This window comes from Pseudonaja textilis, chromosome 2 (assembly GCF_049901715.1).
Source record: "Pseudonaja textilis isolate UNSWEBS1 chromosome 2, rPseTex1.2, whole genome shotgun sequence".
Taxonomy (NCBI): domain Eukaryota; kingdom Metazoa; phylum Chordata; class Lepidosauria; order Squamata; family Elapidae; genus Pseudonaja; species Pseudonaja textilis.
The window spans coordinates 248,010,738-248,027,691 of NC_141991.1; the positions used below are offsets into that span (position 1 = coordinate 248,010,738).

General features: G+C 43.4%; 1 protein-coding gene across 3 annotated transcripts in view; it reads right to left on the reverse strand.

The window, feature by feature from the left end:
* The window catches only part of KATNAL2 (katanin catalytic subunit A1 like 2), a 45,352-nt gene that overhangs the window by 3,818 nt on the left and 24,580 nt on the right, over positions 1–16,954 (reverse strand). For all 3 annotated transcript variants that reach the window (XM_087927528.1, XM_087927529.1, XM_087927530.1), the window contains exons 10-14: positions 15,504–15,567; positions 14,398–14,516; positions 11,124–11,215; positions 5,262–5,372; positions 1,343–1,505 (exon numbers count right to left, since the gene is read on the reverse strand). In XM_087927528.1, the coding sequence (XP_087783654.1) occupies positions 1,343–1,505; positions 5,262–5,372; positions 11,124–11,215; positions 14,398–14,516; positions 15,504–15,567 (549 nt within the window). The remainder of the gene's footprint in view (positions 1–1,342; positions 1,506–5,261; positions 5,373–11,123; positions 11,216–14,397; positions 14,517–15,503; positions 15,568–16,954) is intronic.

The following is a 16,954-nucleotide window of genomic DNA, read 5'->3' on the forward strand; positions in this document are numbered from 1 at the left end:
AGGAAGTGGGGAATTGAGATAGCTGGGATGTCTGTAGCCAAAACAACACATTTTCTCTTGGGAACCAAGGACATTCTCACACCTGGTCGAAGGAAGGCAGTGTGATGCCACCAATCACTACCATGATTGGACCATCTGACTGATTGTTTTGAGAAAGTAGAAAAACTTTTACTTTTAATTAAGTGAAAACCGTGGGAACTTTCAGAGTCGGTTTTCACCCGATATGTGCCAATATGATAATTCCAATAAAAGTATTCTTTGAGGAATATATCTGTCTTTAGAGTCTTGCTTGCTATGGATTTATTACTTGGAACCCTTGACAAGAACATTACAAGATCTACACAGATCAGACCAGCAGCCTATCCCATTCCCCATCTTGGCTGAAGGCCACCCGAGATGCCTTTAGGAAGACCTCAAAGAAGGGAAGCCCTGTGCCCTTGTTCCCCGCAGTCTGTAATTAACTGTTCCTAGGAGTGATGGTCCCACCAAACCAACAATACCAGTAAGCATTCTATCCTCCATAAACAGTTTTTCTCAACTTTTAAGATGTTGATGATGATGGTATCCATACAGTCATGTCCAACAATGCTTGGTGATTCTATGGGCCAGGTCTCTCCACATCTCCTGGTCCCCTGAGTTGTTCTATACTCTGACTGGTGTCAGCTTTGATGGTGTCCAGCCACCGTATTTTTGGTGGCCTGGTTACCTTTATATACGGGGATGGGATGGGATGGAATGGAATGGAATAGAATGGAATAGAAAACATGGAATAGAATGGAATGGAACAGAACAGAATAGAAAATATGGAATGGAATGGAATGGAATGGAATGGAATGGAATGGAATGGAATGGAATGGAATAGAATAGAATAGAATAGAATAGAATAGAATAGAATAGAATAGAATAGAATAGAGAGTAGGGTAGGGTAGGGTAGGGTAGGGTAGGGTAGAATAGAATAGAATAGAATAGAATAGAATAGAATAGAATAGAATAGAATAGAATAGAATAGAATAGAATAGAATTTGCCTCTGGTGCATAAGCTGTCAGTGTACATAAAAATAACAAAATAATAAATCATATTTTCTAAACCATACAATAAAAACATTGTGATAAATTATAAGATACCAACAGGAGAATAGGAAAGATGAGAAGGTGAGAAAGATGAGAAAAGGGAGATATAAAGATTTACTATTCTACTATTCTGGCTAAGGAATCCTGGGAGTTGAAGTCCACGCATCTTTAGGTGGCCAAAGTTGACAACCCCTGCTCTATCAATTCCTTGACTCCTGTACGAGGGTCATTCCTAAGAACCCTGGATAACCTGGGTGACTTTCTTCCTCACCTGGCTGAGCAAAGTATAATCCAGCTCCGTCCTCAGCTCCACTCCTCCACTGTTGCTCACGGGGGGAAGCCAATTCTGGATCATGGCTTTCCGGGCCTCTTGATTGGGGAGGTCGACCAGAATCCTCTTCTCCAGTCGGCGCAGCATGGCATAATCCAGTTCCCTAGGAGGGAATAAAGAGATCCTTGGGGATCCAGTTCCCTAGGAGGAAGTAAGGAGATCCTTGGAGATCCAGTTCCCTAGGAGGGAATAAGGGATCCTTGGACACGGTTCTATTAGCGAGAGGATCTCGGGACTCTTTCCCTCAAGTATAAGCAGTAAAAAGATTCTTGAAAAGGCACCAAAACTAGGGAACCACCCAAACCAGAACTGAACCAGTAGAGGCAAAGTTTGTGTCAACTTGTAAAACATTCTTATGCCTGTTTCCAAGTTGCCATGAGACAGAGGGAGGGGGAGGAGGAGAAGACCTGAAGGACCATACGGCAAATAAAATCAGAAGCACATTCCAAGCTTATCTCACAAAGATTGTAACTTAGGCAACCGGGTATTCTGCCCCGAAAATCCTTTATTGGAGAATGTGAGTGAAGACCACCCAACCCATGAACATGTTTCGTTGGAGAAGCTGAATTATGATACATCCAGGGGAGGGGAGGGAAGACAGGGTCATAGGGGATTGTAAACGACGTGTCTCAAAAGTCAGCTTCATACAGGTCATAGCAATAGCAATAGCACTTAGGCTTATATAGGTCATGCCGGCCTGTTGCTCCTAATAAATCTTTTGAAGTTTTTTTTGAAGCTTGGCTGGAGGCTTATGATTTAATTAGGGCAATCGCCGGAATCCTGACAGCTTGTTCATATGACCATGGCTTCACTCGAGCCAAGAGCTGATGTATGAATAGACCATCAGGGTGAACACACGAAAGATGGAGTTTAAGCTTATGCACCATGCTTTAGAATACAGCCAGTTCTTCTTCTCTGTTTTCAGTGACCAGGTGTGATGACCCAAAGGGGCGTGGCAAAAAAGCAACAAACTCACAAAAGTAGGTAAAGTCCCTTTAATACCTCCAACTTGGCCCCCAATGTCCAGTTATCATCGGCTGGAGAAAAAACTCTCCCAAGAACAGTTTTTAAAGGGAAGAAATTCAGTCCCAACCCAAAGTACATATAAATTATAAATAAAAACCAACACAAACCACAAAGCTGCAGCAATTAACAAGACAGGGCAGGATAAGGCATTAATACTTCAAAAGATAACGAAACACACACAGTTGGGAGGGTGCCAGAACCCAGATAAGACTTGACAAATGAAGATAATGCACGCTTTGCTTCCAGCAAGGTGCTGTGCGCAAACACCTTTTTAAAATCCTGTTTTCCCAGCTGCAGCTAATGAAGGGAATCAGGGCCCTTTTCTCCCCCGTAACCCATGCAACTCACGTTGCTCCCTTCTCCATTCCTCCCTGTGTGCCCTAGGATGAAGAGGGGGTGGGCCTGGGTCTTCCCAGCCAGACTGTGCCCTTCCCCAGTTTCCTCCATAGCCATCGGAGCCACAATCCCACTCCCTGTCAGCTGCTCGACCTCCCCCTTGGAATCAGATTCCAACGGGGCATGACACCAGGTGTGAAGCTGTTACATGCTCAAAGTGTGGGGTAGCTAGAGCAGAGCAGCAGGCTGGCTTTATCCAACACCAACATGCCCTTGAAATAGGACTTTGCTTTCTGACAAGGGCCATTTCTACATTATAGGTAGTTCTTGACTTACAACCATTTGTTTAATGAACACTTGAAGTTAGAACGACACTGAAAAAAGTGACTGATGACCATTTTTCACACTTACAGCCACTGCAGCCTCCCCATGGCCACGTGATCAAAATTCAGGCGCTTGGCATCGAACTCATATTTATGACCATTTGCAGCATCCTGGGGTCATGCGCTCCTCTTTTGCGACCTTCTGACCAGTAAAAGTCAATGGGGAAGCCAGATTCACTTAACAACCTAACTTAATAACCGTAGTGATTCGCTTAACCATTGTGGTAAGAAAGGTCACCAAATAAGCTGACTTTCTATCACCGCACAAATGATGCCATGAGTATCAGCATAAGTTCATTTTGTGCAGCGAAAGCCAAATTCGGCCCTAGGTTCTGCCTCAGTTTATCTCCCCACAAAGTGACTGAGTCAGAAGATCATTTAAAAGCAGCTTACTAGGGTACCCTGATAAAGTGGGATCTCCCTACGAAAAGGAGAGAACCCTGAGATCCACCTTGCATTCCTTTTTATAATTAACACAGCATAGAAAATGCAAGAGGAAAGTTGACTGGACAGGGTAAAAGTCACCTCCTGTTCTGACCCACGCCCTTTTCCAACAAATCAAACACAATCCAAAGGGAACAGAAACCTTGTAATGCTTTTACAAAATAATTAGCTGTGATATGCACAAGCCTTGCCAAACTGTGCAAGACTGCCAAAAGATAACAGACAAGAAATAATTTGCAATACAAGAATCTTCAAATACAAACTCAGGATACTGGAATGTCCACGAGGCTGGAGTTTCAAAACGTCTTTGCCTTCTGCAAAATACGTTCGTTTCACAGCTAGCTTTTATCCTCTTGAGACAGGGGCCAGTACTTTGCAGCCTTACTCCCGAGTCGCCCGTGCTGTTGTAACTACTCTTTCCTACGAGCTATCCTGTGTGCACGCGCACTTGGCACAGGCTCCTCAGGAATCTCCTCATCGCTGCTGCCAGCCCCCACAATCTCTGAAGGCAGCAGTCTACTTCCTAATGGTCCTGGCCTTTCATCTGAGTCCTCGCTCTCCTCAGCCATCCGCACCTGCTGCCGGCTAACCACAACACCTCCCCTTTGCAGAGACCATCAGTTACATGTAGTCAAACCCATTACATATTTTCATCCCATAAGATGACACGTGTTCATTAAAAGGAGGTCTAATGTCAGAAGGGGCGTGTGATTGTTAAGGAGAAAAAAATTGATTGGAATTCACAAAAGAGATAAAAACCAGACCCCAATTTGTACTAACGACCTTTTTCTTCTTTGGAGCTAGTCTCCAGCATATTTACCAGTTTAGGGACATTAAAAGCTCATAAACCTGAACATCCTTTTAAAAAAGAGAAAACAAATCAAATTAAAATATGAACTAACTATGTTAACAAATTACAAAACCCATGTCATTTGCCCCTCAGCAGGGAGGCCATTATAACAATGACACAAATTTCTCTCAAATCACACACAGATCTCGAAGTGTGTGTGTGTGTGTGTAAAAAACGGTATCAATTTCTGTCAATTCACACAGATCTCAGGAATAATATAGCCCTTTGCTTGGAAAGTGTTTTGTGCTGTGATCCTGGAAAAAAAAAAAGGATCTGGAGTCATTTCCTCCTTTGTTACTTTTGTACAAAAGCCATTTTTTTTTTCCTACTGCAGCCCTTTTTGATCCCAACTGGATCTTCACGTTAAAAAAAGAGAGAGAGATTTTCATCCTCAAACTTTAGCACTCGTAATTCCAATAAAACCAAACTCTCCCTATTTTTAGAGAACATATTTTTCTAAGCGCCAGACGATTTAAGCACCTTAAAGAGTTTCTCCGCAGAGAATGCTTCTTTAGCTTAACTATAGTAAATAACTTGGCCATCAAGTTGATTTTTAAATATTAGCAGCTTGGCTTGCTCTGGCATCCGCTGATCTTCTGAAGGATTATGTACTTTCTGGTGCAAAGAACAAGAACCGAAGCAGAAGCAAAATGTCAGTAATAATAATAATAATACTAACAAAGAAGCTCAAAGCCCCCAATTAATCTTAGAAGGCTTTTGCCAAATATGAGGGCTTTTACTGCTCTGGGTAAGTAAAATCTTTATCTGTGTTTAGAGGCTCAGGCAGATGTATTCAAAACATATTCTCTGGCTCTCTTACCAGGGTAAGTTGGAAGCGGCTAAAACAAAGACAAGGTCATCGGAGCGAGCCAAGCCGTCCATCTGCACCAATAATTCTGTTTTCATCCGCCGGCTCCCTTCGTGTTCACCACTGTCAAAGTATTGAGGGCAGGAGAAAAGAGGGGGAGATTATTTCTGGGCACGGAAGAAGGTCCATCATTGAAGGTAGACCTCAGCTTACAACAATTTGCTTAGTGGCTGTTCAAAGTTACAACGGCACTGAAAAACGGCATTGCTTTTCACACGTGTAACGGTTGCAGCATCCTTAAATATAAATTGTATCTTTACAATTTACATAGTTTTGTTTGTTTTCCTAGTATGTTTTTGATTGCTTATTAGTAACCTATGTATTATTTGATTGATTATTAGTAACCTATGATTATAACTAAGGGTTGTATCTTATGATTCTTGAGGAATGTATTTTATTTTATTTTTCTTTATGTGCACGGAGAGCTTATGCACCAAAGACAAATTTCTTGTGTGTCCAATCACACTTGGCCAATAAATAATTCTATTCTATTCTATTCTATTCTATTCTATTCTATTCTATTCTATTCTATTCTATTCTATTCTATTCCATTCCATTCCATTCCATATATTCTACTCTATTCCATTCCATATATTCTATTCTATTCCATTCCCATATTTTCTATTCTATTCTATTCTATTCTATTCTATTCTATTCTATTCTATTCTATTCTATTCTTATTCTATTCTAAATTCCATTCCATTCCATTCCATATATTCTATTCTATTCTATTCTATTCTATTCTATTCTATTCTATTCTATTCTATTCTATTCTATTCTTATTCTATTCTAAATTCCATTCCATTCCATTCCATTCCATATATTCTATTCTATTCTATTCTATTCTATTCTATTCTATTCTATTCTATTCTATTCTATTCTATTCCATTCCATTCCATTCCATTCCATTCCATATATTTTATTCTATTCTATTCCATTCTATTCCATTCCATTCCATATATTTTATTCTATTCTATTCCATTCCATATTCTATTCCATTTCATTCCATATTTTCTATTCTATTCTATTCTGTTCTGTTCTGTTCTGTTCTGTTCTGTTCTGTTCTGTTCCGTTCCATTCCATCCCGCTCCGTTCTACAGCCACCTAACCTGGAATTAAGGAGAAACATCCTAACAGTGAGGACACTTAATCAGTGGAAGGGCTGTCCTTCAGACTTTGTGGGTGCTCCATCATTGGAGGTTTTTAAAGAAGAGATTGGACATCCATTAAGTCTGAAATGCTATAGGGCTTCCTTCTTGAGCAGGGGGATGGGCTAGAAGATCTCCAAGGTCCCTTCCGTCATATTTATGACGGTTGCAGTGTCCATGGGTCAAAGGGATCCCCTTTTGCGACCTTCTGACAAGCAAAGTCAACGGGGAAGCCAGGTTCACTCAACAGCCAGGGTACTTGCTTAACAACGGCAGTGATTCACTTAGCAACCGAGGCAGGAATGGTTGTAAAACGGGACAAAGCTCGATTAACACCTGTCAGGCTTAGCAACGGAAACGTTTGGCTCCACTGTGGTCATAAATCCAAGTCTACCTGCATCTAAATAAGGATCAGCTAGGTTGTGGGATTCCTTGGTGGAAACCTCCTGACTTCCATTAGCTGAGAGCTCAGCATGATTGGAAAACTTCATGACTGTTCATGCTGAGAAGTCAACTCAACTAGGAATTTGCTCATTTGGAGGACTGGAATGAAAGGAAAGACACATGTAAAGGTTTATCTTTAGGGGGAGATTAATACAGGCGGGCCTGAGCAAATGCTAACATTGGGTCAAGCCTGGGAAATGTCTGCTAAAGCTCTCGACAAGAATCTGAACTACTAACGGTCAAAGTGATTAAGCGGATTAAAGGCCTGGAGACTAAAACGTATGAAGAAGGGTTACACCATTACAGGACTTGGGTTTGGCTAGTCTAGAGAAAAGAAGCAGTAGGGTGGGACATGATAGCAGTAGTCCAGTATTAGGGAGGCTGCCACAAGGGGTGAGGGGTTGTCAATTTATTTTCCAAAGCACCAGAAGGCAGGACAAGAGAGAGTCCCTTGGCCTGCAAGGCGATGAAATCAGTTCAATCCTAAAAGGAAATCAATTCTATTTTTGGGAAGGATAAATCCTGAAGCTGAAGCTCTAAGACTCTGGCCACCTAATGAGAAGAGAGGACTCCTTGGAGGAGACCCTGAGGTTGGGGAAGATGGAAGGCAGAATGAGAAGGGGACAGGAGAAGAGGGGATGGTTAGATGGGGTCATCTGTGCAATGAACGTGACTTTGAGCAAACATCAAGAGGTAGGGGAGGACAGGAAGGCCTGGCGTGATATGGTCCATGGGGCTCCTTGTCCTGATCCAAACCCTTTTCCAATAAAACAAACAATAACCAAAGGGAACAGAAACCTTTTAATGAGTCTTATGAACCCCTGGTTAAAAGGCTGCTGCAAACTAATTAACTTTGATAAGCACGAGCCTCGCCAAAACTGTGCGAGTCTGCCAAGAATCACAGATAAGAAATATTTCACAACACAAGAGTCTTCAAATACCAACTTAAGATACTGTAATGTCCACAAGGCTGAGTTTCAAAACGTCTTTGCTTCCTACAAAGAACGTTCCTTTCACAGCTGGCTTTTATCTTCTGGAAGGAGGGGCCATTACCTTGCAGCCTTACTCCTGAGTCGCCTGTGCTGCTGCAGATGCTCTTTCCTACGAGCAACCCTGCACGCACACGCACTTGGCACAGGCTCCTCGGGAACCTCCTCATCGCTGCTGCCAGCCCCCACAATCTCTGAAGGGTGCAGTCCACTCCCTAATGGTCCTGGCCCCTCATCTGAGTCCTCGCTCTCCTCAGCCGTCCGCACCTGCTGCCGGCTAACCACAACAGTCCTGAATAATCAGACACAACTTAGCAAGTGAACAAGAACAAAAGATTCACTCCACACTCTGCTCCAGATGAGGGAATGCCTCCCAGCCTCAAGGCCAAAGACAAGAAAAGGCATATTTTGACCGTCTTTCTGAAGGACTACAGGGCTCCTGACCCTGCAAGATAAGGCCCATTTTAAAATCCTTTAACATTGTGACCCCTGGCTTCGACATCCAAGATCAGAAGATAGGTGGCGATTAGAAGGTTAAAACAGCGGGGCGCCCTATATAAATAAGTCTGTTTGGGTGAGCCAATTAAATAGACCCATAAAAGAGGGTATGTATGCCAGGCCTAAGGTCCCAATCCTTTCTCCCCTGCAGGTAAAATATTTCAGAGATGGTTTGTCCGAGAACCGAAAGCGATACAGGCTATTAATTCACACAAGGCTTATCTAATCATCTTCTCTTGGCCGTTATGATTTTATAATCCTCTCTCCAATTAAGAAATATTCAAACACATTTTCATATATGTGATTCATCGCTTGGTGACTGTGCAAATCCACTGATGAGTTCGGGAAGCAAAGCCCACTTCGCTGACCCAGCCTTTGTTGGAGGTCTCCGTGGCCACATTCAGCCGCAGGTCACTTGAGCAATGAGACCTCGAGGGAGGCAGAAGCGTCTGGGAAGTTTCATTTCAGATGTTCGCTGAAGCCTCTAGAGCCCTCTTAGAAACTGGGGCAGAAACTAAACGGGCAGATGTGATCCCTGGTTTCCACGCTGCGAAGGACTTCTGCTCCCTGGCCTAAACTCAGGGCTGGGCTGCTGGAGGTTTGCAGGGCTCTGAGAGAACCCCGAGATTCTGTGTAGTTGGGAGGTTCTCTGTGCAGCTCTGTGCAAATCCTACTCTTGGCTAGCCCTGCCCCACCCTGCCCCTCCGCTCTCCCTCCAGGAGTCCCCTCCCCTCCCTTCCCATGGTCCCCAGGGCCAGGGGTGGGATTCAAATTTTATAACAACCAGTTCTGTGGGTGTGGCTTACGTGGTAGGCGTGGCTTAGGTGGTAGGCGTGGCTTGGGTGGTCATGTGACTGGGTGGACATGGCTTGGTGGTCATGTGATTGGCTGGGTGTGGCCAACTCAATACCACTCACATCGAGGGACGCATCTCCTCGCCTGGCCTCTCATGACTGTGGGGGTGCTGCAACAGTCGTAAGTGTGAAAAAGGGTCATAAGTCACTTATTTCAGTGCCATTGTAACTTTGAAGGGTCACTCCACACAAGCAAAGTACCAGCAAAGGAAGGGGAGAAAAAACTCCAGAGAAGTTCCAGAGACAGGAAGTCTAGTCCTGCCAAGAATGTAATAAAGGTTAATGGAGAGGCAGTTTCTGTAAGCAACACCAGAATGTTTCCTTCCTGCCTTCCTTACAGGATTAGGCCAGTAATTTCTTCTAACAACCGGTTCTCCGAACTGCTTAGAATGTTAACAACCAGTTCTAGCGAATAGGTGCGAACTGGTAGAATCCCACCCCTGGTGTACGGCCCATTTTGGATGCAGGCCACGACCCCCCCCGCCCGAGGTTAAACAGAACCCTGATGCAGTCCTCAATGAAATTGAGTTTGACACCCCTGCTCTAGAATTAGTTATCACTGGACAAAGGAAAACTTTATACCTTTTAGATGTGTGCCAGACTTGGAAATCTCTCTTTCTTCCTTGCGTTTTGGAGGAAGGGAAAAGTTTGCAAACAAGGGCCAAGAGACTTTGGGGTTTTTGCTGAGGGCTGTAGGGGGCTCTATATAGGGGTGGGCTTATGCTGGGGGTTCTCAGGGGTTCGGGAGAGCCCCTAGCTAAGATTCTGCGCAGTTTGGAGAACCCCCCCAAATCCCACTCCTGGCTGGCCCTGCCCACCCCTTCCCTCCCCGGAGTCCCCACGCGGCCTGTTTTGGATGCAGGTAAGTTCGGGGCCTGTACGGAGGTTCGGAGACTACAAAAAATGGGCCTCCTGGAAGCTCGGGAAGGCCAGAAATTCTATTCGTATTCATATTCGTATTCGTATTCTGTTCTGTTCTATTCTATTTCAATCTATTCTATTCCAATGTATTCTATTTACTCTACTCTATCATTCCATTTCATATTTTCTATTCTATTCTATTCTATTCTATTCTATTCTATTCTATTCTATTCTATTCTATTCTATTCTATTCTATTCTTGGAATTAGAAATTTCTATCCCTGTTGAGATGAAAAAAGATAAAATAACGTCAAGAGCAGGGGTGCCCAAATATGGCCCCTTTGCCAATTGTTGACTTTGACTCCCAGAATTCCTCAGCCAGCCATGCACTGATGATGTTACCAAGTTTGGTAATGAGATGTTAGCAAGTAAACAAAACGAAGCTTAGAGAACAACAAGGATCCCTTGTTTTTAATCCTGTGCTACAAATAGACTACTCTAAAAAGGTTAATACCCAGGCAGTCCTCAACTTATGAGCAGAATAGAGCTCTAAATTGCGGTTGCTAAGCGAGACCATTGTTAAGCGGGTTTTGCTCCATTTGATGACCTTTTTGTCAAGTTGTTAAGTGAACCCCTGCAGTTGTTACGTTAGTAACACGGTTGTAAAATGAATCTGGCTTCCCCACTGAATTTGCTTGTCAGAAGGTCACGAAAGGGGATCATGTGACCCCCGGACACTGCAACCATCATAAATATGAGACAGCTGCCAAGCGTCCAAATTCTGACCCCGTGACCATGGGGATGCTGCAAGAGTCATGTGAAAAACAGATGTAAATTACTTTTCTCTGCTCCCAGGGTAACTTTGAATGATCGCTCTGATAACGAACCGTTGTAAGTCGAAGTCTACTTACATTTCTTTTTGAAATATTTTTAAAATCCAATGAGAGGATTGACTTCACATCTCTACTCTCCCCCCAAACCCCAAGAACAACGAAAGCCCAGACCACTGGAGAATTATTACCCAAGAACCGTGCCTCGCTGACTCATGACTGACTCCAGCTCGTCCAGGAAGATTGTGGAAGGCGCATGATAGCGGGCAAGTTCAAATAACACCTGCGGAGAAAGAGACAGAAGCCAAGAAAGGAATGTCAAATGGGACCAAGGGTTTGTGTGCGATCGTTCACCGACAGCAGGAATCTGGGAAGGGGGCCATACTCGTAGCTGCAAAGCCAAGGGTGGGCTTCAAAAATTTTAGCAAAAGGTTCTCTGCCTTGACTGTTGGCTTTCCAGCTCACAAGCCCAGCATCTTAACCACTATCCTTATGCCTGTATAAATCTAGGATGCCACGTATCACTTCTTGTCATCTATGAATTCCACACAGAGTTTTTTGAGCCACCTGACGTGAGGTAAAAAAAAAATGAGCAATCCAAAACCAGATTGTTCCCATGTGGATGCTGTCAACTCGTAAAAATATTTCTATGGTCTTTTTAGAGTTGCCAAGAGAAAGGGAGAGGGGGGAACAGTGGGCAGCTTGCATTCCATAAATGCTTTCAAAGATAGTTTCTAGGTGGCCAAAGTTTCTGCCGGCGCAAAATTCTAACTGGAGAGCATGATTGATGACTCTGGGCTATGGAGGTGTCCCATTGGAGAATATGTATCAGGATGTACCCAGGGGGGTGGGGGAAACCAGGGTCAAGGGTGACAATGAATGATTTATCTCAGAGTTGGCTACACCCAGGCAGTGCTGGCATGTTTCCTCCTAGTAAATCTTCTTTTAAGTTTTGGAAGTTCAGCTCGAGACTCATGATTTAAATGGGCGCAACTGCCGTAATCCTGACAGATGCTTTAAACATCTGTCACTATAAGCCTCAGTTAGAGACAAATAAAATGGGTATCAGTTCCAACACTGCAAAACAGATAAACATTTTTTTAAAAATGTACCACAGGTAGTCCTCAACTTATGAGTGTTTACTTAGCGACCATTTAAAGTTACAACAGCACTGAAAAACCGTGACTTATGACTGTTTTTCACACTTACGACCATTGCCGCATTCTCACGGTCACATGATCAAAACTCAGATGCTTGGCAATTTGACTCATATTTATGATGGTTGCTGCGTCCTTGTGACCCCGTTTTGAGACCTTCTGAGAAGCAAAGTCAACGGGGAAGCCAGATTCACTTAGTGACCCAGTTACTAACATCTGCAGTGAGAAAGGCCGTAAAATGGAACAAAATTCACATAACAGCCGCCTGACTTAGTGACAGAGATTTTTGTCTCAATTTGGGTCATTAGGTAAGGACTTCCTGTATATATTTCGCTTTCTGCCATGGGATCAGGAAAAAGCAGTGGCTATTATAGTAAAATATTATAACGATCTCATTATGAGAATACATGAAGAACATATTAGAAATGCTGCCTTGATATGGACGTACAAAATCATTCTTAAATCCCACAGCTCGCAAAAGAGGAGAGGAAGAGCAAAGAGAGGCAAATAATCCTGTCTTTACATTTTAAATCTTTTCACCTAAATCCTACTCAATTACGGAGGGAATAATGAGAAAGGAGAACGATTCCAGAAAGAGGAGCTGTAACAAAATCCTCCTATAACCTCTGGAGACCAACATGTCCCTTTACAGTTGCATTTATAGATTTTTAAATACACTTTCATAAGCAAAAAATGAATGCAAAGAGAATTAAAAGTTGGGTGAGCTAAACGCTTAGGTACGTTTTACACACTCTATAAATAACCCTCTTCAGAAAAACCAGAATTCTGGTGCAATTTACATGGCAGATCTTTTTTATGTCTTGCAAAAATGTGCTGAAATGTGGAGGTAGTCCGCAACTTTTGACCACAATTGGGACCAGAATTTCTGTTGCTAAGAGAGCTGTTTGTTCAGTGAATTTTGCCCCATTTCACGACCTTTCTCACCATAAGTTGTTAAGTGAATCACTAAAGTTATGAAGTTAGTATCACCGTTGTTTAAGTGAATCTGGTTTCCCCCACTGACTTTGCTGGTCAGAGGTTGCAAAAGGGGACCACAAGACCCCGGGATGCTGCTACGAAAATGTCAGCCAAGGTTTGATCCCCGTGACCACGGAGATGCTGCAACGGTTGGTAAAGGTGAAAACCGGGCGTAAGTCGCTTTTTTCAGTGCCCTTGTAACTTTGAATTTGACTTACAACCATTTGCCATCAAACAAATGGTTGTAAGTCAAGGACTAGCTGCTTTATAGACACAAAGAGTCGGGACGATAAAATCGAACTCAGAACTTGTTATGTCCACTAGAGGAGAGCAAAGAAATGGAGAAAACTAACTCTGCTGTCCTAGTACAGTGGTCGCCAACCAGTGGTCTGCAGAGAAATGTCACCCCCAAAGCAATTAATCCAGGCTACGCGGAAACACAAGGCTGCACCACCCACATGGCCCAGGGGAACACAAGGCTTGCGTCGCTTGCATAGCAAACAACACAAGGTAGTGAGGGGAGAGGGGGGGGAAATTGCCCCACTTGCCCCATGCATTTCACCTGGCCACTGGGCTCCTTCTTTCCGCTTCTTTCTTCTTCTGCTTTTGGCTGCACACAAGGAAAGCAGCAAAAGTCTTTCTTTCTCTCCCCGAAACTCCGCCAGAAATGAGTCTTTGGGACCCTGCAAGGCCTCCTGCTCCAAGAGGCTGCGCCGGTGTGACAAGTCTCACAAAGACTCATTTCTGGCAGAGTTTGGGGGAGAGAAAGAAAGATTTCTGCTGCTTCTGCTGCTTTCCTTGCATGAAGCCAAAACTCTCTCTCTCTCTCTCTTCCCCTGAGAACGGAGCTGGAGACGGTCTCCTGCGATCCCAAATAAAGAATGATCGATCGGTAGGAAAATGGGGTGGGGAATTTTCCTGCAGACTTTTTTGGGGATTTTCCCAGGGTCTCTGGTTCGCGGGATTTAAAATCATGAGTTTGGTGGTCCCTGAGGTCCAAAAGGTTGGCGACCACCGATTTAGTGAATGTTTGGGCTATTACAGCCCGTTTAAAAATCTCTCTGAATTTGTATTAGTTCCACTGTATAATTTTTAATCCTGGCTGATTTTCTAGAGTAATTTTTTTTCAACCACTTGGATTTCGATGCCTCGAATCCACTAGCAAGCATACTGGATGAGGAATTCTGGGAACTGAAGTTTGCGCTCAGGTGGGAAAACACTACACTAGAAAGATATAGATGATTAGTTTAGCCAACGCTTGCCTTAAGCCACATCTTAAGCAAATTCTTTCTTAAATTCTGTGTATAAAGAAAACAAAAGGGATTTTTACTCTGACAAGCTTCTCTGAATCGCCTCTCCATTTGCTGACAATGGTGGATGCGGAGATGTTGAAGAATGTTGTGTTGCACTCAGTGGCAACAGCTTTAGCCAGCAAAGTTTTTCCAGTACCTAGAAATTGAAAGAAAGGTGATGTTTACTCTCCAGTCATAAAACGTATGAAGAATAGTTGCAGAAATGGGGCGTGTCTACTTTAAAAAAATGAAATATTTTAGGATAAGGCAGAATATTCCCCCTAAAATAGAAGTAGAAACTCAACCCCCTCCAACCTTTGTCAATGGGCCATTAAGGCCCGGGCCAGTCTATTCTACATACCAAAGATCTACCTCCTTCAGTCAGAGCCATTCAATTGCCCTTCATTGCATCACCCAGCAAATTTCAACCAAACTTAGCACACAGACAACCTACAAAGCTAGCTATGACCTCTGACAACAACCAATCAGGATAGTCTTCCTGTGCCCCAGGAAGCTCAAAGCCAGAAGGGGTTATAAAACCCAGGGATTCTCAGCATCTCTTCCCTTTTTTCATCACCCAAGAGCTCCAAGGCATGTGATCTTATCTACCATTTCATCTTCCCAAACAGCCTCCCTGTTTCCAGTGTCTTTCTCCCCACTTCGAACTGAACCCAGAAGGACATTTCTTCCAACGATACTTTTCTAGACTAGAAAGACTAGGGGTGACATGATAGGAGGGTTCCAATATTTGAGGGGCTGCCACGAAGAAGATGGGGGCCCAACCTATTCTCTGAAGTTAACCTGAAGGCAGGACAAGAAACAACGGAAGGGAAAAATGATGAAGGAGAGATCCAAACCTACACATGGGGAGAAATTCCCTGACAGTTTTAACAATTAATCGGTGGAACAACTCGCACCCAGAAGTTGTGAATTTTGATTATAGGAACCCTGGGGGATGCTGCAGTGGTCATAAGTGTGAAAAAAGGGCCATAAGAAGGCACTCTTTTCAGCGCCGTTGTAACTTTGAGCGGTCTCTAAATGAACTATTGTAAGTCGAGGTCTCTTTCATGTAAGGAGGATGTTGGCATTCAGAATGAAAAAAAAAAGAGTCCCAAAACTTAATTAAAACAAAAAACAATCATACCCGGAGGCCCATATAGCAGAAGTCCCTTCCAAGGAGAAAGGATGCCTGTAAACAGCTGAGGGTACTGTGGGAAAAAAGAAAGAAAATGACAAAAAAAAAGCCATGACTAAACAACAGGCTGTTTGGAACACGAAGTACACTTGGCAAAAGTCATTCTGGCAACTTAAGCAGCGTTTGTTTGTTTTTGATCAGAACATTGCTAAGGGGAAAATGTAGGATGGCTGATTCGGTATTTCTCACCTTTGTTTGTTTAATGTCCCCCTTCCTTTGAAACATCCAGTTCATTGTTAGATTTTTATTTATTTATTTGATTTTGTCATGCCCCTGTCAGAATCTGATTCGGAGGAGGAAGCCAAACAGCTGTCAGGAAGCGGGAGTGTGGCTCCGTTGGCTGTGGAGGAAACTGGGAAAGAGCAAAGTCTGGCTGGGCAGAGCAGGGGAGAGGTAGAACAAGGGAGAGGGAGTTCAAAGGAAGATCCAGGCCCAACCCCCCTTCATTCTAGGGCACGGAGGGAGGAACAGAGAAGAGAGCAACGTGAATTGCATGGCTTATGGGGGAGGAAAGGGCCCTGATTCCCTTCATGAGCTGCAGCTGGGAACACAGTGTATAAAAAAGGCAAGCTGCATGCAGAAAGCTGTTGGGAGCAAACGTGAATTTATCTTGTATCGTCGATGCTTATCTGTGCTTCTGGCGTCTTCCCAACTGTGTGAGTTTTGCCATGCCTTCAAGTTTGAAATTCCTGCTCCTGCCCTGCCAAACTAATTACTTCAGTTTGGTTTGCTTGGATTTTAAGTTACGGTTTGTGTCGACTTTGTTTTGGACTGAATTTTCTATGGTCAAAGGCCATTCCTGGGAGAGTTTTTCGCCAGCCCAAAGGTAACCTGGACATTGAGGGCAAAGTTGGAGATAATAAAGGGATTCTTATTGCTTATCTGACTGTGTTATCTTTGTGCCACGCCCCGGATCATCACATATTTTTAGTCTTTAGGTCTAGAACTGACTGTCTTCCCACTTTCTAGCCCGATGCCTTCACCACAAGACAAAACGACTCTCAAGCCAGTTCCCGAGTTAATTTTCCTTCCTTCCAAATTCCTTCCTGTTCCCCAATTTAAGTAGTATTTTCAAAATCAGCAATGGTAGCTTGGAAAGAAAAATAAATAAAAAGATTACAGTGGCAACTCTAAAACTGGCATAGGTCATGCCAGTATGTCGCCTCTAATAAATCCTTTGAAGTTTTTTGAAGTTTCGCTTGAGACTCACGATTTAATTAGGGCGATCGATGGAATCCTGACATACAGATAGTCTTCAACTTGCAACTGTTCGTTTCCTGACTGTTCAAAGTTATGATGGCACTGAAAAAAAGTGACTTACGACTGCTCCTCGCACTTAAAACTGTTGGATTGTATTTGCAGTTTATGTGATCAAAATTCAGGGGTTTGGCAACTGCCAT